General features: G+C 44.5%; 1 protein-coding gene across 1 annotated transcript in view; it reads right to left on the bottom strand.

Moving 5' to 3' along the window:
- LOC120917232 (ras-related and estrogen-regulated growth inhibitor-like) overlaps positions 1-22358 on the bottom strand; it is a 91059-nt gene extending 68701 nt beyond the window's left edge. The window contains exon 1 of the mRNA XM_040328370.1: positions 21884-22358. Within this exon, the coding sequence (XP_040184304.1) occupies positions 21884-21992 (109 nt within the window). The 5' untranslated portion in view covers positions 21993-22358. The remainder of the gene's footprint in view (positions 1-21883) is intronic.
- Between the last annotated feature and the right edge of the window lie 2656 nt (positions 22359-25014).

The following is a 25014-nucleotide window of genomic DNA, read 5'->3' as shown; positions in this document are numbered from 1 at the left end:
ACTGTATGTCTATTCCGCAATAAAAGCATTTAACTGCCCGCTAACAAGTCCCAAAAGATTTTAAACTGAGCTGATAAACAATCTTGGCATTCTTTGTTGCTCGGATGATTTAACTCCCCCGCTCGCATGTGGAAAAATTCTGGATGAAGATGTCAGCGGTGACAAGGGAGCATACAAGCAAACTTTACATCCACTTTAAAGCAGAGTTCGACCCACATTTTTCTTATACTATGCTAAATGACAATCATTTGTCACAATGAGGCGATTAAGTCACAATGCGAGTCCTGGGATATCGGCATTATCTTTCCCAGGAGTCCATGAGAATCGCTTAATACCGAAATCTCGTGAAATGACCTGAACGGGAGGAGTAAGGCACCAATTTCGACTAAGACTATCTGCTGGGAAGAAGTGGAGCTTCTCTGCCCAGTAAGGGACCAATCAGGAAGAAATATTGCCGCACAGTGGCATTACTGCAAAATCGTGAGATTGGGAGGTGCATGCTGGGTAGCCAGCTGCACCGAATCCTGGAAAGGAAGACAAACAGGCTTCAGATGCCCTCAACAGTGATGGAGCCTGCCTGCTTTCAAGATCCGGTTAGTTTATAATGATTCAATACAAACAAAAAAGGACCACAGTGACAGTATCCTAGTGTTGCAGTGGAAGTGGTAACAAATATGGGGGAGCTTTTAGAAAAATAAATAATTGGGGGACTGGAAATCCGCTTTAAACTGGCTACCTTCACTTTTATACCTACAAATAGTAGACTTATCTACAACTAAACTTGGATGAGTGAAACGCTTGAGGCCCTGTACACACGATAGGGCCTCAAGGGAGATTTTGGTCTGATGGCTGTACACACCATCAAACCGAAATCCCCGCGGACAGAGAACACGGTGACGTATACGACACCGACGTTCTCTGACGCGGAAGTTCAATGCTTCTACGCATGCGTTGAATCAATTAGACGCATGCGCGGGATTTCGGGCCGCTGGTTATACGTCATAACCAGCGGACATGTCCGATGAGTCATACTGACCATCAGACATGTCCGACAGACATGGTTCCAGCGGACAAGTTTCTTAGCATGCTAAGAAACTTTTGTCCGCTGGAAACCTGTCCGCTCGGCCAGGAATCCGGTCCGCTAGGCCCTACACACGGTCGGACATGTCCGCGGAAACTGGTCCGTGGACCAGTTTCAGCAGACATGTTCGGTTGTGTGTACGAGGCCTTAGAGGGACAGACCTAGGGGGGGAAGGATGTAGTGCATTTGTAACATGAAAGGTGTCAAGCTTTAGGGACTTCAATGGAGTGGCCGTTTTCTTCATAGTGGCACATAGTGGCATGGAGCGTGGACAGACCCCTTGGGCTCTGACACCCAGCTGGCTGCAGCATGGGAGAATGAGCAGATTGATTTAGTGAGACTTTCAGTTGTAAATAAATTATTGTCTCATAAAATCCCAATTATACTTTACCCCCACCCTCCCTGTCCCCACTTTCTCACTGAAACACCCTTTTGTGGGTTTTTTTTGTGGTTTTTTTTACACTTGCCTTTTTACTGCACTTTTCAGGACAGTTTTCCAATGCCATAAGTGACTTAGTGGCAAAACAAATTTTGGTTGAGGAGTCAAGTAACTTGTCTGTGGTGGGCTGGTGAATGGCACAACCTGCTGTGCTGGCTGCAGGGTGCAGAGGCCATGGAGGTGACTCTTGTGCCTTGTACAGACGAGCATACATGTACGATGAAACCGGTCCGCCGGACCGTTTTCACCGTACATGTCTGCCCGGGGATTTCTGTATGGTGGCTGTACTCACCATCATACAGAAATCCGCGCGTAAACAATACGCGGGGCGCGGCCCTGCCAGTTCAATGCTTCCACGCATGCGTCGAAGTCATTCGACGCATGCGAGGGACGGCGGGCGCTTGGACATGTACGGTAGGTCTGTACAGACGACCGAACATGTCCGAGCGGACAGGATTTCAGCGGGCTGTTTTAAAACAAGTCCAGAAATATTTGCCCGCTGGAAAAAGGCCCGGGGCCTTAGGCCTTGTACACACGACCGAACATGTCTGCTGAAACTGGTCCGCAGACCAGTTTCAGCGGACATGTTCGGTCGTCTGTACGACCGACCGGACAATTTTCTGGTGGATCGGACAGCTTTCCAGCGGACAAATGTTTCTTAGCATGCTAAGAAACATGTCCGCTGGAAGCCTGTCTGTCGCACATGTTCGATCGTCTGTACGACTTACCGGACATGTCCGCTCGGCCGAAAGCCCTCGCATGCGTCGAAGTGACTCGACGCATGCGTGGAAGCATTGACCTTCCAGGGTCGTGCACGTCGCCGCGTCATCGTCGCCGCGACAGCGCGGCCACGTCACCGCGTATCCTGTCTGCGGGGATTTTGGTTTGATGGTGTGTACAACTATCAGACCAAAATCCGGCAGCGGACATGTCCGATGAAAACGGTCCGGCGGACCGTTTTCATCGGGCAGTCCGTCCGTGTGTACGAGGCCTAACGATGAAGGGAACAGGTGGTGTTAGCAGCTGGCAATGGGCCTAGTGGGCACAATGGTTGGGGGAGCAAGGCGAGATTACAAGCAGCACAGCATGTTAGGAACAGAATCAATCCAGCTGGCAAAATTAGATAAGGCAGCATTTTTTTTTATACAGGACCAAATAAATGGAGAAGGAAAAGGCATATTTTTTATGTGGGTTGCCGTTAACTGAGGCTAAGCTGTTTTAATATAATAAGGAGTGAGTGCCTGGAAGAAAGGAAAACCTGCTGCTGACTGTCATTCATCATCACTAATGCAAACGCTAATAAATATTTAAATAAATATACGCGGTTTTACTTTATTCCTTTTTTTTCTACTGTTTATTTCTGGTTCATTTATACATATTCACTTATGCCCCTTGGTGGAGGAGGTCTGTTGTGGCCAAAAAAACTGTATTGTGTTTTTGATATTGATTTATTGTAGACTCCGGACCCTTTGTTTACAATTTTTCCACACCTAACATTCCATGATTAGTCCTGATTTCCTTCCAGGATTTATATGATATCCAAAAGTTCACAAGTATGACTGTCAGCCAGCCTGATAATGCAGTCCTATGCATTAAGGTGAAAAAAACATCCGATGCTTACAGGCCCCCCAGCCCCCAGTTTACTTACCTGAGCCCTCAAAGGTCCCATGTCGTGAACGCGCTCTTCTCGGCTCTTCATTGGTTAGATTGATAGCAGCGCAGCCATTGGCTCGTGATGCTGTCAATCAACTCCAATGACGAGAGGACTGTTGTTGGCGGCTATAAAGAACTGTTGTTGGCGGCTATAAATGCTGAATACAGGACTCAGGAGCGTGCCCGCAAGGTAACCCCCTTGGGAAAGTGCTTCCCAGGGGGATTAGCTGATGCGGGGAGGAGCCGAGACAGCCGCCAAGGGACCCCAGGGGCCCCAAGGGGGAGGGGGGGGGCAGAGGACACTGATGTAAATGGGGGTCTGTGATGTGATGTGAAAGGGGGACTGTATGTAAAAGTGGTGCATAAAAATGAATGAAATGCATTTTGACATTTCAATAAAGTTGAAAGAAAAAAAGCACAAAGTGTGATATGTGTGGATCGTAAAGGTGTGTGTGTGTGATGGGGGGGCGCTGTGAAGTGGAGGATATCATGTGGAGTCATAGCACCAATATGGCATTCTGACCTCTGCTGGAACAAAATGTTTCTGACCGGACCCCCGTGAATTTTAATTCAGTACCCCTGATGTAGACTGATACTAGACACACATAGCTACGTCTGTCCTTGCGTTTTATTATTAATGTCATACAAGGATTTCATTTTGATGCAATTTTTGTGTTCTATTTGATATGGTAAATAAATTATCTCCTAGTAGACTACTGGTACAGGCTAGAGGATTATGTCTGAATTTTTATGTCTGCGAAATGAAAATGACTTCCTTGCAAAAGGGAATTTACTGACAAAAGCTGGACAGGCTGGATTTATGTATAATTACTAAAGGCGTAGTATGCCCGAGGTTTAGTAGTATGACTAACAGGTTTAGATGATAATCAGGCTGCTTACAAGGTATATAAAACCACAGTGGATAACATTCCTTCCATGCTACCGTGTTTCCCCGAAAATAAGCCCGGGTCTTATATTAATTTGGGCAACAAAATACACAGTAGGGCTTATTTTCGGGGTAGGTCTTACATGTAATGTGCCGTCTTCTCTCCCCCTCTCCCATCCTGCCTGACAAAAATCCCCATTGTGAACCGAATTAAAATGCTTGTACAATCCTATAATCCTCCCTATTACAGTAGTATATAATGTACATGTGTGTGTTTCTGTAATATAATGGTGCCAAATACCTTCGTTATAACGCCGCTCTGCGCTTCTGTGACTCGCCGGAGCTCTCTTCCCCACAATTATATTACAGAAACACACACATTATACATTATATACTCCTGTAATAGAGTGGATTATAGGATTTTACAAGCATTTTAAACTAGGGCTTATTTTCGGGGTAGGGCTTATATTGCAGCCCTCCTGAAAAATAACGACAGGTCTTATTTTTGGGGTAGGTCTTATTTTCAGGGAAACAGGGTATAATCCTGTACCTTGGTGGATTACATGTTCCACCGTCCTATGCTACAATGTGGTAGGTATATCATTTCACGGTATGTATTGCTGAACTACAGGAAACATCTAGGAAATCTGGTTTACCTACCAAAAGATTTGCATTTCTGTCCATCCAGCCTTGAGAATAACCCCTTTTTGCCCACCGGCTGTGGGCCTGGCGTATTGCTAAAGTCCAGACAATGTCTAATGCAGCGTACACACGATCGGTTCGTCTGATAAAAACAGTCTGATGGACTGTTTTCATCAGACGAACCGAACGTGTGTGGGCCCCATTGTTTTTTTTCCCCATCGGTGAAAAAACTTAGAACCTGTTTAAAAAAATTATCTGATAGTTAAAAAACGATCGTCTGTGGGGAAATCCATCGGTTAAAAATGGGAGGAGGTCTTAAACGGGAGTACACACGTCAGGAGACGTCGGTTAAAAAACAAAACAAAAGACAACCGACATTCAGCCAGTCTGTAAAGCCTCGTACACACGATCGGACTTCCATCTGACTTTTCCGTGGACTTTTTTCCGATGGGCGTTGTCTATGAACTTGGTATGCATACACATGCCAGAACGTTTTCAGCCAACATTCTCCAAACTACATGTTTTTTCACCTCTTTACCGTCACCCTTTGGTCAAGTTTTACTATTGTTGTCTGATGTTTAGCATTGGTTCGGAGCATGTGTGTTTGTACTTTGGATTTTAGTCTGACGGATTTGTGTACACACGATCGGATAATCTGACGGAACACATGTTTTGTCGGACAATTTGAGAGCATGCACAGCCAACATTTGTTGTTGGAAATTCCAAAAGAATGCTCTATTTGTGGGAAAAAAAGAACGTCAATTTTGTTTGGGTACAGCGTTGCACGACCGCGCAATTGTCAGTTAAGACGACACAGACGCAAAAACGGGCTTGGTTAGGAAGGGGGTATATCCTTCCGGGGCTGAAGTGGTTAAGTGTGACTGAGCTCCATCAGAAAAACTCAGGTCACCTTCTGTTTCAGACAGGGCTATGCTGTGTGGCAGAACTGTGTCAATCTAGTACTGGATGGATTGAAATATACAGAGCTTTTTTTCTCAGAAAATAGGTGCAGGAACTCAAGCACGTTCAGATTTCACAAACAGTAGGAGGGTCTTAAAGGGGCATTAAATACCAGAATTGCATTACATACAGAGTTCAGGGGGTTACACACAGAGTGCAGAGCTGTCACTTGTAAACACAGAAACCAGACTTCTGTGTTTACAAGTGATTGTGGTGAGCAGGCACCAAAGGGTCTGAGCCAAAGGTGGTGGAACTGAGTTCCACCAAGTTCCCCCTGAAAAAAAGCCCTGGAAATATCAATTCGTTGGCAGGTAAAACAGCTCCCTTATATGCTTTTCATCTGTTTATTCAGCTGTCTGAGGTTCAATCCCCAGAGTGTTGGTATTTTTGGTACTGAGTAAATGCCGCTAACTGCAATCCCTTATGGCGTGATTGAACTGAATTTAGCTCTCAGATTTATTTGTTTTCCATAGCTTGTCAAGAGTGTGTGGGCGCCCATGGATGTCCCTGGTATAGGTAGCCCATTGACTCCGCTGTGCTGTACCTTGGGCAGGCACATCATGAAACTTGCCCAGGTTTTGTTAGATGTTCTGACAGGTTCACTTTAATGTCAGCATGAAAAAGAATTATACAGATGGTAATCTAGTTTCTACCATTCGGCAGTGCAGTGCTGCCTAAATCATATTGTGTCCCTCTGGTAATTCAAATGGTTTCTGATGACTGCAATATGAAAGTAAATCCTTGCTAACAATTACATTTGATCAAAAGCAGACTCACAGATGGAACCAAACCACAGAACTATTATCAACACTTGTCATTTAAATTATGCATTATAAAATAAAATATAACCATATTACAATGCACATCAAATGCATCCATTTGCGTTTTGAATGATAAACATAAAAGTGATGTACATCAGTGAATTTTCTGGGCTAGATTCAGATAGATCAGCGGATCTTTAGATCCGCGTAATCTATCTTATTTACGATCCGCCAGCGCAATTTTTTGAGGCAAGTGCTGTATTCAGAAAGCACTTACCTCGAAACTTGCGCCGGCGGATCGTAACTCCCCCGGCGGAATTCAAATTCCGCGGCTAGGGGGAGTGTATTATTTAAATCAGGCGCTACCCCGCGCCGATCGTACTGCGCCTGCGCCGGCCGCGATTTTTCCCAGTGCGCATGCTCCAAATGACGTCGCTAGAACGTCATTGTTTTCGGCGTGAACGTAAATTACGTCCATCCGTATTCGTGACCGACTTACGCAAACGACGTAAAAATTCAAAACTCGGTGCGGGAACGACGGCCATACTTAACATTGGTTACGCCGCATATAGCAGGGGTAAGTATACGCCGGAAAAAGCCGAACGCAAACGACGTAAAAAAAAAAACGACGGGCGGGCGTTCCTTTCTGAATCGGCGGAAATCGGAATTTGCATATTCGTTGCTTAAAAAAACGAAGCGTCATCTAGCAGCCGGCGGGAGATTGTAGCCTAAGATCCGACGGTGTAAATCACTTACACCTGTCGGATCTTAGGGAGATCTATGCGTAACTGATTCTTATGAATCAGTCGCATAGATCCGACCGTCGAATCTCAGAGATACGACGGCGTATCAGCAGATACGCCGTCGTATCTCTTTCTGAATCTCCCCCAATGTGTCTAAGCGGAAGAATCATCTGAACATTTTTGCACTTAAAACTTTTTTTTATTTTTTGCTTTGTGTACTTTTTGAATGCAGTTTGTTAACCATAACATACAGCAGCAAAGAGTATGCAGATGGCAATAATAATCAGTGCATAGGAAATAAATGGATTTACCTTTGCTTTACCAACTATAAAATGTTGTACCCTTCAGGTCTGGTATGAATTTTGATGGGAACCCTGTGCCAAAAAAAAAAAAAATGGCTTGGGGTTCCCCACAAACTCCATACCAGAATATTATTCGAGCATGCAGGTCAGGAAATGGAGGGGGCAAGCGAGCGCCCCCCCCCCCCCTTTTCCTGAACCAAACCAGGTCACATGCCCTCAACATGGTGAGGTACTTTGTGGCAAGGGGGAAACCCTGACAGGTGGTTATGGGGATCTGTGGGAAATCTGGAATCTCCCTATAAGAAGGGGGCCCATAGATTCCATTCCATTCACCAAAAAGTGAGCAAAGACACAACACAAATTTTTGTCCTTTTATTAAAAAATAAGAATGAAAAAAAATAAAATAATGTCCCCCAGTGTAGAACCATCGTCAATCATGTCACCCGCCGCCACTACTTACCCGAAAAAAGAGGCTCCCTGCTTCTGCCTGGTCCACCTTCTGACAGTTCTCCAATAGCTATGGGGCAAGCCCACCCGGCAGGGCGTCACCTGGTAGCACTGCTCCTGTGACATCATCGACCAATGCATGCTGAGCTGCTGACACCCGTTAGCTATGCAAGAACTGTCAGACAGAAAGCAGACAGATGGCAGGAGCCTTCAGGGCAAGTGGACCTTTTATTTTTAAAAAAATTCAGGTTGGCAGTGGCGGCAGGCAGCGCGACTGACTATGGATCTACATTTCTTTTTAATAAAGGACTTTTCAAAAACCTGTGTTGTGTCTTTACTCACTTTTTACTTTTTTGGTAAATGGGTACCCCATATTAATTCACATGGGGGGGAGCGGGATCTGGGGGCCCAAAGCCCAATCTGAGCGGGGGGGGGGGGGTGCTTGCTCGTTAAAGTGTGCACTTTCAGCCCATATCTATTATATAACAATAGCTTGAATATGTTTTGGTACCTGAAAAAAATCATGCCTGTGTCCAAATACAAAAGATAAAAAAAGTCTACACTAAAATGTCAGGTTTCTGTGATGTAAAAAATGAGACAAAGATAAATAATTTCAGAACTTTTTCTGCCTTTAATGTGACCTATAAACTGTTCAACTCAATTGAAAAACAACCTGAAATCTTTTAACGGGGCAAAGTAAAAATTAAAAACTAAAATAATGTGGTTACATAAGTGTGTTGCATCAACTGGGGATGTACAGTGGGGATCGAAAGTTTGGGCACCCCAGGTAAAAATTTGTATTAATGTGCATAACAAAGCCAAGGAAAGATGGAAAAATCTCCAAAAGGCATCAAATTACAGATTAGACATTCTTATAATATGTAAAAAAAAGTTAGATTTTATTTCCATCATTTACACTTTCAAAATTACAGAAAACAAAAAAATGGCGCTTGCAAAAGTTTGGGCACCCTGCAGAGTTAATATCTTGTACTGCCCCCTTTTGGCAAGTATCACAGCTTGTAAATGCTTTTTGTAGCCAGCCAAGAGTCTTTCAATTCTTGTTTAAGGTATCTTTGCCCATTCTTCCTTCTTCCTACAAAGGTCTTCCAGTTCTTTGAGATTTCTGGGCTGTCTGTCACGCACTGCTCTTTTAAGGTCTATCCATCGATTTTCAATTATGTTGAGGTCAGGAGATTGTGAAGGCCATGGCAAAACCTTCAGTTTACGCCTCTTGATGTAATCCCCCGTGGATTTTGAGGTGTGTTTAGGATCATTATCCATTTGTAGAAGCCATCCTCTCTTTAACTTCAGCTTTTTCACAGATGGCATCAAGTTACCATCCAAAATTTGCTGAAATTTTATTGAATCCATTTTTCCTTCTAGTCGTGAAATGTTCCCTGTGCCACTGGCTGCAATACAACCCCAAAGCATGATTGATCCACCCCCATGCTTAACAGTTGGACAGAGGTTCTTTTCATTAAATTCTGTGCCCTTTCTTCTCCAAACGTACCTTTGCTCATTCCGGCCAAAAAGTTCTATTTTAACCTCATCGGTTCACAGAACTTGTTTCCAAAATGCATCAGGCTTGTCTATATGTTAATTTGCATATTCAAACGCTGATTTTTGTGGTGAGGACGTAGAAGAGGTTTTCTTCTGATGACTCTTCCATGAAGACCATATTTGTACAAGTATCTCTTTATAGTGGATAATTACAATAATGAGACTCCAGTGTCTGCCAGATCTTTCTGGAGGGATCGTGCAGTCAAACGTGGGTTTCGAATTGCTTTTCTCACAATCCTGTGAGCTGTTCTGTCTGATATTTTTCTTGGTCTTCCAGATCTTGCTTTAACTTCCACTGTTCCTGATGACTGCCATTTCTTAATTACATTCCGAACAGAGGATATTGACATCTGAAAACGCTTTGCTATCTTCTTATAGCCTTCTCCAGCTTTGTGAGCGCCAACTATTTTCAGTTTCAGTTTTCTAGACAACTGCTTAGAAGGTTCATGGTGCTGATTGTTGGGGCAAGGTCAGATGAGTCTGGGCATTTAAAACCTTTGAGATTGACATCACCTGGTCTTCCCAGACAATGATTGAGAACAATCCATGACACTGGCAGATCTCAGCTTTGCAAAAGGGGCAGTGCATGCTATAAATTCTGCAGGGTGCCCAAACTTTTGCAGACGCCATTTTTTTGTTTTCTGTAATTTTGAAAGTGTAAATGATGGAAATAAAATCTAACTTTTTTTTGACATATTATAAGAATGTCTAATCTGTATTTTGATGCCTTTTGGAGATTTTTCTATCATTCCTTGGCTTCGTTATGCACATTAATACAAATTTTTACCTGGGGTGCCCAAACTTTCGATCCCCACTGTAGCTGTGCTCAGAATTAAGCAATCATATTTAAACTTATGTTAAATAGGAGTCAATACACACCTGCCATCATTTAAAGTGCCTCTGATGAACCCCAAATAAAGTTCAGCTGTTCTAGTAGGTCTTTCCTGACATTTTCTTAGTCACATGCTACAGCAAAAGCCATGATCCGCAGAGAGCTTCCAAAGCATCAGAGGGATCTCATTGTTAATGGGTCTCAGTCAGAAGGGTACAAAAGAATTTCCAAGGCATTAGATAAACCATGGAACACAGTGAAGTGGAGAAAATATGGCACAACAGTAACATTACCAAGAACTGGACGTCCCTCCAAAAATGATGAGAAGACAAGAAGAAAACTTGTCAGGGAGGCTACCAAGAAGCCTACAGCAACATTAAAACCCCTTGGCACCGACCATACTCACATATGCAGCTTCTGCTTTAAGGGGTTATACCGGAGTTATACCGGGATGATCATCTCAGTACCGTTTTTAGGAGCAGGGTTTTTCCCCCCAGTACCGTTTTTTAGAGCGGGTTTCTCCCACTGAGAGACCCGATCTGCGATCCGACACTTCCTCCGAGTGAGACTGTAAGAAAGCCGGAAATGGCTTTGTTCCATTCTCCTAGGCAGTGCTGATCCTGACCTTCCTGGGGCCCTAAGCAAAATGACATGTCACATTAAAGTTGAGAAGCTGAAAATGATATGTCACACTAAAGTTGAGAAGCAGGGGAGGGGCGCTGCCGACAGTGACATGTCACATAGAGGCGGGGCCTCTAGTAATTTGGGGGCCCTCCGCAGCTTTGCGGGGCCCTAAGTGGCTTGCATAGTGAGCCTATAGGGTGGATCGGCCCTGCTCCTAGGTGTAAACACAGAAGCGACATCACCAAGTCACTTCTGGTTTACTCCGCTGCCAAAAAAAACTACATCATTCAGAATCACCATTTTTGACGATCTGAATACTTTGAAGTGCAAAGAAGGGAGTAGACTCCATTAAGAGTACCTGTCACCACCTATTATGTTTACATTCCTTGTGACAGCAATAAATGTGATCAGCAAAGAAAACACACAAGTAAGTCGCGCCCGCATATGTAAATGGTGTTCAAATCACGCATGTGAGATATCGCCCAAACCCATGGTAGTGGTACTTCATTCATAAATATATTATATATTGTAAAGTAAGGACAGAACCCCAACTGGCAGAACATTTTTTGGAATTGGGAATTATACTGTGGATATAATGAAAGTTTTCAGCCCTCCCTGCAAATCAACAAGCAATTACAATAATGAGATTTTTTTATTGCATATGTTACTAGAAATACATTAGTACTCAATAGGGGGAAATATACTATAATTAAGTGATCAGTTGGATGCCTCAGCTGAAGGTTATGAGTTGTGGCACAATTTCAGCCTGTGTGCAATTTTGAAAACTAATAACCACAATGAGCATGGCCTAATGACATGAACTATATTAATGTGTCTGGGAAAGAACATTGTGCCCCAGACAGAAGAGACAGACCACACACCACCATTCTCCACTGTATCAGCAGGAGTTCACATTGGTACATCAACTCGCCCTATCCTATATAACAGTGACACAACCGGCAGCTAGAAGTATTGTACCAACCTAGGCAACTTCTAGCTGTGGAAAGACAATGGGTCTTATTCATCACGAAAAGGCAAAATGGTGCAAAGAAACAACTTTAGAGTCTTTCGTGGGACAAAACAGTAATAAGTAATACCCAGGTTTCTATTTAAGGGCACCAAAAGATAGAGGAAGTCATCTGCAGGAACCAGGGGAGCAGCATGGAAGAGATCAGAACTGAAAAGTGCCCTACTTTCACTACTGATCTGTGCCCCATGTACCTGGACTACATAGGATGAGAATAGAAATAAATGTAAAATGGACAGCTGCGTTTGAAAACAATATGCTTAAAGCGGGAGTTCACCCGAAAAAAATGTTTTAACCTTAGATTGATGCTCATTTTGTCAAGGGGAATTGGGTAGTCTTTTTAAAATCGAAGCCGTACTTACCGTTTTAGAGAGCGATCTTCTCCACCGCTTCCGGGTATGGTCTTCAGGAGCGGGCGTTCCTATTTGATTGACAGTCTTCCGACAGGCTTCAGACGGTCGCATACATCGCGTCACGAGTAGCCGAAAGAAGCCGAACGTCGGTGCGGCTCTATACGGCGCCTGCGCACAGACGTTCGGCTACTTTCGGAAAATCGTGACGCGATAGATGCGACCGCCGGAAGCCTGTCAATCAAATAGGAACGCCCAGTCCCGCAGCCCATACCCGGAAGCGACGGAGAAGATCGCTCTCTAAAACGGTAAGTACGGCTTCGATTTTAAAAAAACTACCCGATTCCCCTTCACAAAATGAGCCTCAATCTAAGGTTAAAAATTAACTTTTTGGGTGAACCTCCACTTTAAGGACAATCTCTGCCAGGTGACATCAAACACAGTGTTGCCAACCACCAGTATTATTACTGGCAACCAGTAAAAAACGGGCAATTTTCTCCTGCCAGTAAACGCCAGTAAAAGTAAAAGGTTGCCAGTAAAAAATATGGCTGTGGCGCTCGGCTTGATCCAGAGTGGGCTGGGACCATCCGAGTGTTTTCTACAGTGTGATCGGGAAGCTCTGGTGTGATGTCATGGTGCAATTGAGCCAGAGTGGCCAAAGACTCATGTGTAGGTCTGCGGTATGGGAGCGAGGCAGGGTGGGACCAGGACCGTCAGTGCTGTTTAGACTGGAGTGGACTGAAGAGACCACTGGGCTTGGGGGAGAGACTGTCACTGTGACTCAAGAGAGGACATGTCACGTCGGTGAGGTGTCATTATCATCGTCCCTGAGCTACTTTCTATATAAAAAAAAAATATATATATATATATATATATATATATATATATATACACACACACACACACACACATTTTTTTGCCTTATTATCTACCTTAAATCATATTGCTAATTGCATATTGTATTTGTTTGTAGCCGAAATACTAAATAATTTGCACTTAAATCTGTAATTGTGTAACTTTTGGAAATGCCAGTAAAAACTTGGCTGTGCCAGTAAGTTTTGGGTTTTGTGTCAGTAAATTTTGATCTAGTAGGTTGGCAACACTGATCACACGTTGTGTAGAGACATGTACATGTGGAACAATGACAGACATTAAAGAGAAGGTATAAGGGCCTATTTAACGTTCACATCAGAAGGCAAGTGCGTTGAACCACACACATTTGTGTGCATTGAGGCACTTTGCAGTGTGTGGCGATTTCATTTAAATGGTCTGTCAATGCAAAAAAAATAAATAAAAAAAAAATAAAAGTACAGGGCAATGCAATGCACAGAGCTTATGCATTTGTGCAATGGGGAGTAATCAAATTTGAAACAGTGACACACACACACTAAAAAACATGTTATGGTATGAACAAGTCCTAAACAGTTTGTATATATTTTCCTTATATATATTTTTTTCCCCTATGCAAATGTCTTTATCACTGTTTATTGTCTCGTTATCTAGTAATAGCACCCTAATGGGATTGGGATTTAGGGTGGTAGTGGGTGAAGGTGACTTAGCTATGAAGCCAGGCCTCAGTAGCAAACTGGAAGTAGAGAGGCAAAAACAAATGCCTTTCTCACCAATAGGAGGATACAGCAGGAATCTTGTGGCGTCTACTCTGGAAATGCATTACCTATAGCCCATTCACATTAGCGCACTGTAGTAACTGGCAGTAAAATGCTAATTTTTCCCTGTGCTACAACAAATATAAGACAAACAGCACAGTGCACTGCAGTTCTATGTATTATAAATCACACCCCAATGCACCTAGGCAGCACAACGCACTTGCATTGCAGCACACCATCTGTGCCTCGCCCTCGCCGTGAACCATCTGTGCCTTGTGGTGCACTGCATTAAAAAAAGCAACGCATGGCAATTTCTAAGCATCTTGTAGTATGTTGGCATTTCATTACAAATTAAAGAGATGCCTTAAGGCAACACAAGGTAATCTTTAAATACTGCACATTACCGTGCAGCTGTTACATAGCCTAATAGTTGTGACAGGTCACTTTAAATAGTATAAAAGACATGTGGTGTGATAGGCACAAATCTGGGAAAAACAAGAACTTGACAGGACATTTAACATACAACATGTTGCTTGCTGCCAAACAGATATAACCAGTGATATAATCCTCTTGTAATGATCATAGTAGAGTTCATTAGGGCATTTCACATCATACACATAAGGCTATGAAAGGCTACGGTGCTGTACATATTAGGGACAGCCCCACACACTGATCTTAGCTGACATTAGAAGCAGTCTCTTAAAGGGAGTGCTCCTAATCTCAGCTTCTTACCTGTATAAAAGACACCTGTCCACAGAAGCAATCAGATTCCAATCCCTCCACCATGGCCAAGACCAAAGAGCTGTCCAAGAATGTCAAGGACAAGATTGTAGATCTACACAAGGCTGGAATGGGCTACAAGACCATCGCCAAGCAGCTTGGGGAGAAGAAGACAACAGTTGGTGCGATTATTCGCAAGTGGAAGAAACACAAAATAACTGACAATCTCCCTCGGTCTGGGGCTCCATGCAAAATCTCACCTTGTGGAGTTTCAATGATCATGAGAACGGTGAGGAATCAGCCCAGAACCACACGGGAGAATCTTGTCAATGATCTTAAAGCGGAGGTTCACCCAAATAACATCTATATAAGACCAAATTCCTTATACTTCTAACATGTAAAGTAGGCACTTTTTTTGTTTTTTAGGCTGTACATACCTTATTATCGCTATTTTCAATCTGGCTTCCTGGTACTCCCGCGGGAGTAGGCGTTTCTAAACTGAGCCGCAATGTAATCTGGGAGTTTGCCCAGATGATTGATGTCCTTCAGAAAAAGTTCCCCCGGCGGATAAGGCCCCCCCCTATTGCGTAGGCGCATCACGAGAGTCACAGAGTTTCTGAAAGTAGCCGAACATGTAGAGCCGCTATTTTTTTTTAAGTGTATTTTGTGCGTGTACGCGAGAGAGGAGCCGGACTGCAGGAGTTGGGAGTAGGCAGGCCTCCCCCAGAGGCAATCTGCCAACTTTCTCCATGCCCCGGGTGGCAATGGTGGGTGTGTGAGGGGGTCCTCCCACACAGCCCGCCCTACCTGCTCCGCTTTGAAGCCCAACGGGGCAGAGGGACTCCCTATAAGGGAGTGAGAGGATCTAGCCCGCTCAACCAGCCCCGTTAGTCCTTCGCCCCTCTTTTTAGAGACCGCGTGGTCAAAGTGCGTGCATGTTAACCCAATTTCGAGTGCGTGTAAGTGTGGTGGTTTTTGTGGGAGGGGGGTGGGCGTACTAAGCGCAGGCTTACCTCGCATAGCACACCCACCGGGAGCTGGGCTGAGACCACCAAACTCAATTCACATGTAGCTGGGACCGGGATCCGAACCCCTAGCTGCAGAGGTGAATGGCTTGTCAGCGCAGTGCCAATCGCGTTGAGCCCCCGCAGCTTCCTTGTAGAGCCGCTAGTTAGCCCTACAAGGCGCCTGCGCACCGACTAGGAGCCGTGTAGAGCTGACTGCGCAGGCGCCGTATAGAGCCGACTTGCATCTCTACATGTTCGGCTACTTTCGGAAACTTTGTGACTCTCGTGACACGCCTACGCAATACGGGGGGGGCCTTATCCGCCGGGGGCAACTTTTTCTGAAGGACATCAATCATCTGGGTGAACTCCCAGATTACATTGCGGCTCAGCTTAGAAACGCCTACTCCCAGAAGTGAGTAGGCGAGTACCCGGAATCCGGATTGAAAATAGCGATAATAAGGTATGTACAGCCTAAAAAACAAAAAAAAGTGCCTACTGTACATGTTAGAAATATAAAGAATTTGGTCTTATATAGATTTTATTGGGGTGAACCTCCACTTTAAGGCAGCTGGGACCATAGTCACCAAGAAAACAATTAGTAACACACTACGCCGTGAAGGACTGAAGTCCTTCAACACCCGCAAGGTCCCAATGTTTAAGAAAGCACATGTACAGGCCCGTCTGAAGTTTGCTAATGAACATCTGAATGATTCAGTGGAGAACTGGGTGAAAGTGTTGTAGTCAGATGAGACCAAATTCGAGCTCTTTGGTATCAACTCAACTCACTGTGTTTGGAGGAGGAAGAATGCTGCCTATGACCCCAAGAACACCATCCCCACCATCAAACACGGAGGTGGAAACGTTATACTTTGTTTTTTTTTTCTGCTAAGGGGACAGGACAACTTCACCACATCAAAGAAATGATGGACGGGGCCATGTACTATCAAATCTTGGGTGAGAACCTCCTTCCCTCAGCCAGGGCATAGAAAATGGGTCGTGGATGGGTATTCCAGCTTGACAATGACCCAAAACACACGGCCAAGGCAACAAAAGAGTGGCTGAAGAAGAAGCACATTAAGGTCCTGGAGTGGCATAGCCAGTCTCCAGACCTTAATCCCATAGAAAATATGTGGAGGGAGCTGAAGGTTCGAGTTACCATACGTCAGCCTCAAAACCTCGAGGCTCGGTTCACACCTAAACCGGCCGCGGATCACACAGCAATGCTGTCCGTCCCTGTTCTCCTTTTTAGGGACGAATCAGGGCAGAATCTTTGCCTGAATTCGGCCCTGAAATGGAGGCACAGTGTTTCTCTGCATTGCACTCCGCAGTCCCCCTGGAGACATGTGAACCAGATCCATAAAGAGTCGGTCACATTCTCCTGCTATGCGAATTGCATGTGGAACCTGCATCCAATTTGCATAGGTGTGAACCCAGCCTAATGACTTGAAGAGCATCTGCAAAGAGGAGTGGGACAAAAACCCTCCTGAGATGTGTGCAAACCTGGTGGCCAACTACAAGAAACATCTGACCTCTGATTGCCAGCAAGGGTTTTCCCCCCCAAGTACTAAGTCATGTTTTGCGCAGGGGTCATATACTTATTTCACTCATTAAAATGCAAATCAATTGATAACTTTTTTGAAATGGGTTTTTCTGGATTTTTTTCGTTGTTATTCAGTCTCCCACTGTTAAAATAAACCTGCCATTAAAATTATAGATTGATAATTTCTTTGTCAGTGGGCAAACGTACAAAATTAGCAGGGGATCAAATACTTTTTTCCCCTCACTGTATACCATACCTGGCTTTTCCTTTAAGAAGGTGGATATCACTGTAGTTGACACTGCTACTCCAGTGATTCCTTTGGCTTCTAAGTCCTGTGCTGATTGGTTGTCCTGCTGCATTCTGAACACAATGAGGCAGATCCACATACCTCTGCGCCGGGCGCAGCGTATCTAAGATACACTACGCCGCCGTAACTTTGTGCTTTTTTTTGAATCCTGAAAGAATTTGCGCCGTTAGTTACAGCGACGTAGTGTATCTTTGGCGGCGCCATTCAAATCTCTGTGATGGGGCGTGTTTTATGTTAATACGTCGTGACCCGACGTAAACAACGTTTTTTTTAACTGCGCATGCGCCGTCCGTGGAGGTATCCCAGTGCGCATGCTCGAAATTAACCCGGAACAAGCCAATGCTCACGACGGCGACGGTGACGTCATTCTACGCAAATCCCTATTCGCGAACGACTTACGCAAACAACGTAAAAAATTCAAAATTGTACGCGGGAACGACCACCATACTTAACATTGAGTACGCCTCATAACAGCAGCTTTAATTATACGCCGGAAAAAGCCGAACGCAAACTAAGTAAACAAAATGCGCAGGCCAGTCGTACGTTCGTGGATCGCCGTAAATAGCTAATTTGCATACTCAACGCGGAATTCAACGGAAACGCCACCAAGCGGCCGCCGAAAAATTGCAGCTTAGATCCGACGTCGTACCAAGACGTACGCCTGTCGGATCTAGCCGAGATGCCGTTGTATCTTGTTTTGAGGATACTAAACAAAGATACGACGCGGGAACTTTGAAATTACGCGGCGTATCAATAGATACGCCGGCGTAATTTCTTTGTGGATCTGCCCCAATATTTTGTACTTTTTGCTATAATAAATATAATTTTGTTTTTTAAAAAGGGGGTAATTTTTATCTCAGTTTAGGCCGAAATGTATTCTTCTAAAAAACGCAATAAGTGTATATTAATTGGTTTGCGCAGAAGTCATAGCGTCTGAAAAATAGGGGATACATTTATGTCATTTTTATTTATTTTTTTACTAGTAATGGTGGCGATCTGCGATTTTTATAGGGACTGCGACATTATGGCGGACACATCGGACACTTTTGACCCATTTTTGGGACATTTGGGTACAGTGTTGCTTGACATCGCAATTGTCATTCAAAGTGTGACAGCGCTGAAAGCTAAAAAATGGCTTGGGCAGGAAGGGGGTGAAAGTGCCCTGTATTGAGGTGGTTAAAGGGATGAGGTGGCAACCCTAAGGCCAGCTACAAGGACCTAGAAGAGACGGGTGGCCTTCTGAAGTTGTCACAGATGAAGATGCCAGGGTGGGACCTGGTGTGCAGCAACTTACTGGGCATATGTGTTTGTGTTTGTTTTTTGTAAATTTTACAGTGAAAAAGATCATGAAGTGGGGGAAATAGGGGGACCCATTGGCTCCTGCTGCTGTCAATCAATTCGAAGGAGCGAGGGGCAAGGCCGAGCCATGCTGTGTGTCTATGGACGCACACAGCCTGGCTCGGACTGCCCTGGCAGGGGACTCCAGAAGAGGAGGTAAGGTGTAGCTCTTTGCAATATCCTTGGGTATAAACCTTTTTTTTTTTCATTTTATTTGGAAAAAAGAGAGACTTTAATTTAAAGTTCTTCTTTAAGCTAGCTATAGATGGTACAGATTCAGCAGGAAATTTCTAGCTGAAAAATGGAGCCACGGGGAGCTCTGCAAGCACCAACTAGCTTGACAAAAGTCGATTTAAAAAATCTACTGAACTAGGAATGTTATCAGCTGAATAGTGACTGCATCCTATCATATGCAGCATTGCTCAGCATCGCCATTGTATTTAGACAGCCGTGGTTGCTGAATGCAATAGACCGTCCGCAGTAGAGATTGCCCTATCTATGCTGTTTAGCATGGATGGAAGATTTGGTTGATTTTCTCTCCACAAGCTGAACCATGATCCACGTTTGGCTGGGTGTAATTCCATACCAGCTGGAGCGACACCTATCTGGTTTATAGAGCTAACACGTGACATGACGCACAATAAAACCACCTATGTAAAATAAGGCAAGATATGGTTAAAGTACAACAATTCATATTAAACCATCAGAAATAAGCTGTAGGTTGGAGGCCATACACAGTTTGATTTTATTGTCCGATCACTGTGCAATTCAATCAACATGATCAAATCAGCAAACAATAGAATAGGTATTACTTCCCTTCCAATCAGTTTGGACAAATTGGACTTGAATTAGATCAGATTTGACCAAACTGAGTCTATTTGTCAGGGCTGAAAATGATCAATACTTCGATCAGCAGGCATCGAGTTGCCTTCTTCATGAATCTGATCATATTTGTATCAGATTACGAGTCTGCACCAGGGGGGGACTAACCATTCGGGCACTGCCCGAGGGCACCATGCCACTATGGGGCCCCATTAGGGTTGCCAGCCTCAGTAAAACCAGGGACAGTATGTAAAAATCTGTGTTTTTTTACATCTGCCCCTGAAATGTCCCTTACATCCTTTTGGTTTAAAAAATTCCAAGATTATAGCTGCCCCGCCTCTCCAGTACCTTCTCAGTGTGTGTATGTATGCTGTGTGTGTGTGTGTACGTATACTGTGTGTACTGTGTGTGTGTGTATACTGTGTGTGTATGTATACTGTGTGTGTATGTATACTGTGTGTGTGTACTGTGTGTATGAATACTGTGTGTGTGTGTGTACTGTGTGTGTATGTGTGTGTATGTACGTATACTGTGTGTGTGTACTGTGTGTATGTAAACTGTGTGCGTGTGTATGTATATTGTGTGTGTGTACTGTGTGTATGTATACTGTGTGTGTGGGTGTATGTGTGTACTGTGTGTACGTACGTATACTGTGTGTGTGTACGTATACTGTGTGTGTGTACTGTGTGTATGTATACTGTGTGTGTGTGTATGTATACTGTGTGTGTGTACTGTGTGTATGTATACTGTGTGTATGTACTGTGTGTATGTATACTGTGTGTGTGGGTGTATGTGTGTACCGTGTCTGTGTATACCGTATGTGTGTGTGTGTGTACGTATACTGTGTGTGTGGGTGTGCGCACTGTGTGTATGTATACTGTGTGTGTGTGTATGTATACTGTGTGTGTGTGTATACTGTGTGTGTGTATACTGTGTGTATGTATACTGTGTGTGTGGGTGTATGTGTGTACTGTGTGTATGTATATTATGTGTGTGTGTATACTGTGTATGTATACTGTATGTGTGTGTGTGTATACAGTACTGTGTGGCCCCATATAATCTATTGCCCAGGGGCCCAATAATTTCCTATTGAGGGGGGGCACCATTGTCTCCTATTTCCCGGGGGTACCATGAGTTGTCAGTCCGCCCCTGGACTGCATCTTGAAAACTGAGCTGCAATCGATATCTTACAATCATATCTTCCAAATCAAAATCGACTTTGCTGTTTGTGTCATATCGATTGACTGTATTATCGACTATAAATCGATTATTCCTATCAGGGGGGATTGGTCGGAGAAGAAATGAATAGTTTGATGAAGCTTTTATGGCCACCATAAGGTTTATTCAACATAATTGAACTGGAGTCTATCAGTTAAAAAATGATTTCTGATTGGTTGCTGTGGGTTACTGCTCGTGGCACATCATCACTGACCTTTGCACTGCCACTGTGTATTGGTACATAAATTGGCAACAAAATGTAATTTTTTTTTATATATTTCAGGAACTTCAACAATGAAATTATGAACCCCAAATACCCAATTCTGCCTACCTGCTCTGGTCATGATAAGGACGTCCCAGTATCAGTGCTGGGATTCCAATTTTACAATTGCACAGGCAAGTGATCTTGCTGCAGCCGAAGAAGTGAGAAGTGAGAAGGATGAAGAAAGGCATTTCCAAGGGAGGATTTATCACCAGAGATTATAGGAGTGCACAGCCTATAGCATTAGGGTGTGCACCCCAAAGCTCAAAAACACACTACTGATCAATCACTGTGTTAATTCAGAAAAGGAAGGGGTCGGTAAATTACATATTTACCTGCCCCTTTTCCCCCCTCATCCAATACCATCCACCTGTGTGTGCCCACAGCAGCCAGTGGGAGAGGAGAGGAGGAAAGCTGGCAGCGCTGTGGGGCAAATGGGGGGGGAGCAGGGCAATAGGGGGAATCTGTGCTGCACAGAGTGATTAGGGTGTGCCTGGGCACACCTGGCACACCCTGTGCGCACACCTATGCCGGAGATATAAGAAACTAGCACCTTCCGCCCATAACTAAAACATCAGCTTTGGGTGGACATGGGACAATCAGCAGACCTGTGACCTCTAACAACACAAATATTTCGTATTGCTCAGCGAGGAGCATAATGATTGAAAAATAATTCCGATTCATTACTACGTCACTTGCTTGATTATTAAGCATGTAGATAATTATATTGCATCTATATCATAAAGCAAAGGTACCTGTTTTTCCCACTGCACTTTGGCCCAGCACTACAATGCGGATGTTCCGTGTCGGAGGTAAACTCCACGATCGTCTCAGAGTTTTTGAGAGTGGAAAGTTCGAGGTCATCGTAGAACGGGCTCTTGTATCGCTGGCAAAGCCGATCCAATTAAGCAAACAGCAGCGAGGCGACGATGAGTGTCAGCCGAGAGCGTAGATGTCCTGATGTACCATGTAATTCACTCTCTGGTGCTGTGCTTTTTGGTTTGGCACAAAATAAATACATTTCTGAGCTGCAGCCAACCTCTTCTTCTCTAAATCGAATATTTCCTGCCTACTTCCCAGTGTATTCCCGCCTCCTATTCTTCTGGCTGTTCAAGCAGAAAATTGCATGCAATGTACTTCGAGACTTTCTGGCAAAGATTGGGATTGTTTAGAGGCAGAAATCATTATGGAGTGTCACCGGGTCACACTGAGTAAATGGACTTTGCATTTAACTCTTTGCAGCCAAGGATGCTTGTCTGGTTTTTCCGTTGGGAGCATCTAAGCACATGATTTGGAATGTAGACCTTTTTAAAGGAAACCTGTTATGAGAGAAAAATTTAGAACCCTGGTGTCCAACCTACAGCATAGGGGCCACATATTAGGGTGACCACGTGTCCCGGATTGCCCGGGACAGTCCAGCATTTTGCAGTTCTGTCCCGGGTCCCGGACACCTTCAATCCAGGACAATACAGTGTCCCGGAATGAAACTGAAACAGCCACCTGATGAGCCGACAGGTGGAAACTATCTGTTACCGAGCCCAGGGTGTTCGCCCCGCCAAATGCCCTGCAATGCACTGTGCCCAACCAGAGCGCATAAAAAGCTGGTCCCCCCTTCCCTAGTCCATTCCAGACCCTTTGGGGGCTTCCAGATTCTGATAATCCCCCTGCCTGCATGCCATCACAACCACCAGCCAGGATAAGATGGGGACAAGGGGCCAGATTCACGAATATCTACGGCGGCGTAACGTATCCCCTTTACGTTACGCCGCCGCAAGTTTTCGGCGTAAGTGCTTGATTCACAAAGCACTTGCTGCGGCGTAGCGTAAAGCCGTCCGGTGCAAGCCCGCCTTATTCAAATGGGGCGTGTACCATTTAAATTAGGTGCGTTCCCACGCCGAACGTTCTGCGCATGCTCCGTTTGGAAATTTCCCACGTGCTTTGCGCGAAATTACGGCGCCCCGATGTGTTTTTTGAACGGCGATGTGCGTAACGTACTTTCGTATTCCCGGACGTCTTACGGAAAAAAATATAATAATTTAATTCGACGTGGGAACGACGGCCATACTTTAACATGGATGGTGTAATTTTACACCATCTAAATAGCACTCTTAACTTTACGACGCGAAAAACCGACGTAAGAGAATGCGACGAACGCACGTACCTTCGTGGATAGCCGTAAACAGCTAATTTGCATACCCGACGCTGGAAAACGACACAAACTCCACCCAGCGGCCTATGATCCGAAGGCGTACGAAGCCGTACGCCTGTCGGATCTTTGCCAAAAGCCGTCGTATCTTGGTTTGAGGATTCCAAATCAAGACACGACGCGGCAAATTTGAAAATACGCCGGCGTATCAGTAGATACGCCGGTGTATTACTGCTGTGAATCTGGCCCAAGGTGCTTTGGGGTGGGGGGGCGGAGTCCGAGGGGTCTGGTATGGACTAGGGGGAGGGGGCACTATGTTTTTTGTGCTTTTTTTTTGCTCAATAGCTGGATGCATGCAACTGCAAACGTGAGTCAATTTAAATGTGATTTGACTTGTGTTTTTAGAAATTTCATTTTTGCTGCAGCATGTTTCATACATGGTACACATGCGCCACTTTACAGGCAGACTAAGGGGACCCCCCAAGCACTATATTTAGAGTAATTGTTCATTTTTATTGTTGTACTTTAAGCATAATTAGAATCACTGCTCCTGAAAATGTTTTAAATTTTTTTTTGCATTAATACATGTCCCCCAAGGCAGTACCCGGACCCCCCATACCCCTATTATGGCCAATTACTTGCATATAAGCCTTTTTTTGTGAAGGGAGGCGGTGTCCCTGAATGGCAGTTTGGAAATGTGGTCACCCTACCACATATGGCTAGGGTGACCACATTTCCAAACTGCCATTCAGGGACCCCACCCCCCCCTTCCTGAAAATCAGCTTGTGCTGTAACGAATCACAGCCCACCCCCCCAAAAAAAAGGCCGCCGCATCGCCACTTTACCCACTAAAGCCCTGTACACATGGGCCAGAATCTCGTCAGGAAAAAAACTTTGTTTTTCCTGACGAGATTGTTGGCAAGAATCTCTTGCCGCCCGAGTGTACAGACACTCCATTCAAAAGAACCGCGGTTCTTTTGAAAGGCAAGAACGCGGTGGCGTCATCGCATACGACGAGCATGCGCTCGTCACATTTGATAACGTCGCCGCCATCTTGCTGCACCCTACCTATGCCTAGGAAGCTACCGCGCATGCGTCAAAGTCATTTTGAGCATGCGTGAGTTTCCACGGCGACAGGTAAGTATACACACTCTCGGGTTTCTCAACAGGAAAACACTGCCGAGAATCACGACGAGAAAATAGAGAGCAGGTTCTCTATTTTTCTTGTCGAGATTTTAGGCAGTTTTCTTGACGAGAAAAACCTGAAAGCCTCGTACACACGCACAGTATACTTACTTACAAAAAAAGGTTAATTAAATCCACAGGGAATTTTTTCTTACCACTACTATTCCTTTATATTGGCTATTAAAATGTACAAATGCAGCAATTTAGAAATTGGATGAAAGATTTAGCACTGGAAAACACTTTTTGAAAGATAAAAAGTGCATTTTATATACATCTATATAGATCAGACCAAAATGAGGGACAAATGAGGAGGAAATAGGGACAGAGGGACATTGCCCCAAATCAGGGACAGTCCCTCGAAATCAGGGACAGTTGGGAGCTATGATTTCAGCAGTTTGTGGCTGTCCTCTGAAGCTTGACCCCGGTCTCAAATAGGGATGATCTTAGGTTCAGTCCAAATCTAACAGTTGTAACTGAAGTGCCACACCACTGCTAAGAGGTCTAGATACAACTTTATTCCAATAAAAGTGACAGGGACAATCCAAAATTAGCGCA

This window comes from Rana temporaria, chromosome 11 (genome assembly GCF_905171775.1).
Source record: "Rana temporaria chromosome 11, aRanTem1.1, whole genome shotgun sequence".
Classification (NCBI taxonomy): Eukaryota; Metazoa; Chordata; class Amphibia; order Anura; family Ranidae; genus Rana; species Rana temporaria.
The sequence above is the reverse complement of the archived record's forward strand: the minus strand, read 5'-3'. Positions and strand labels throughout refer to the sequence as shown.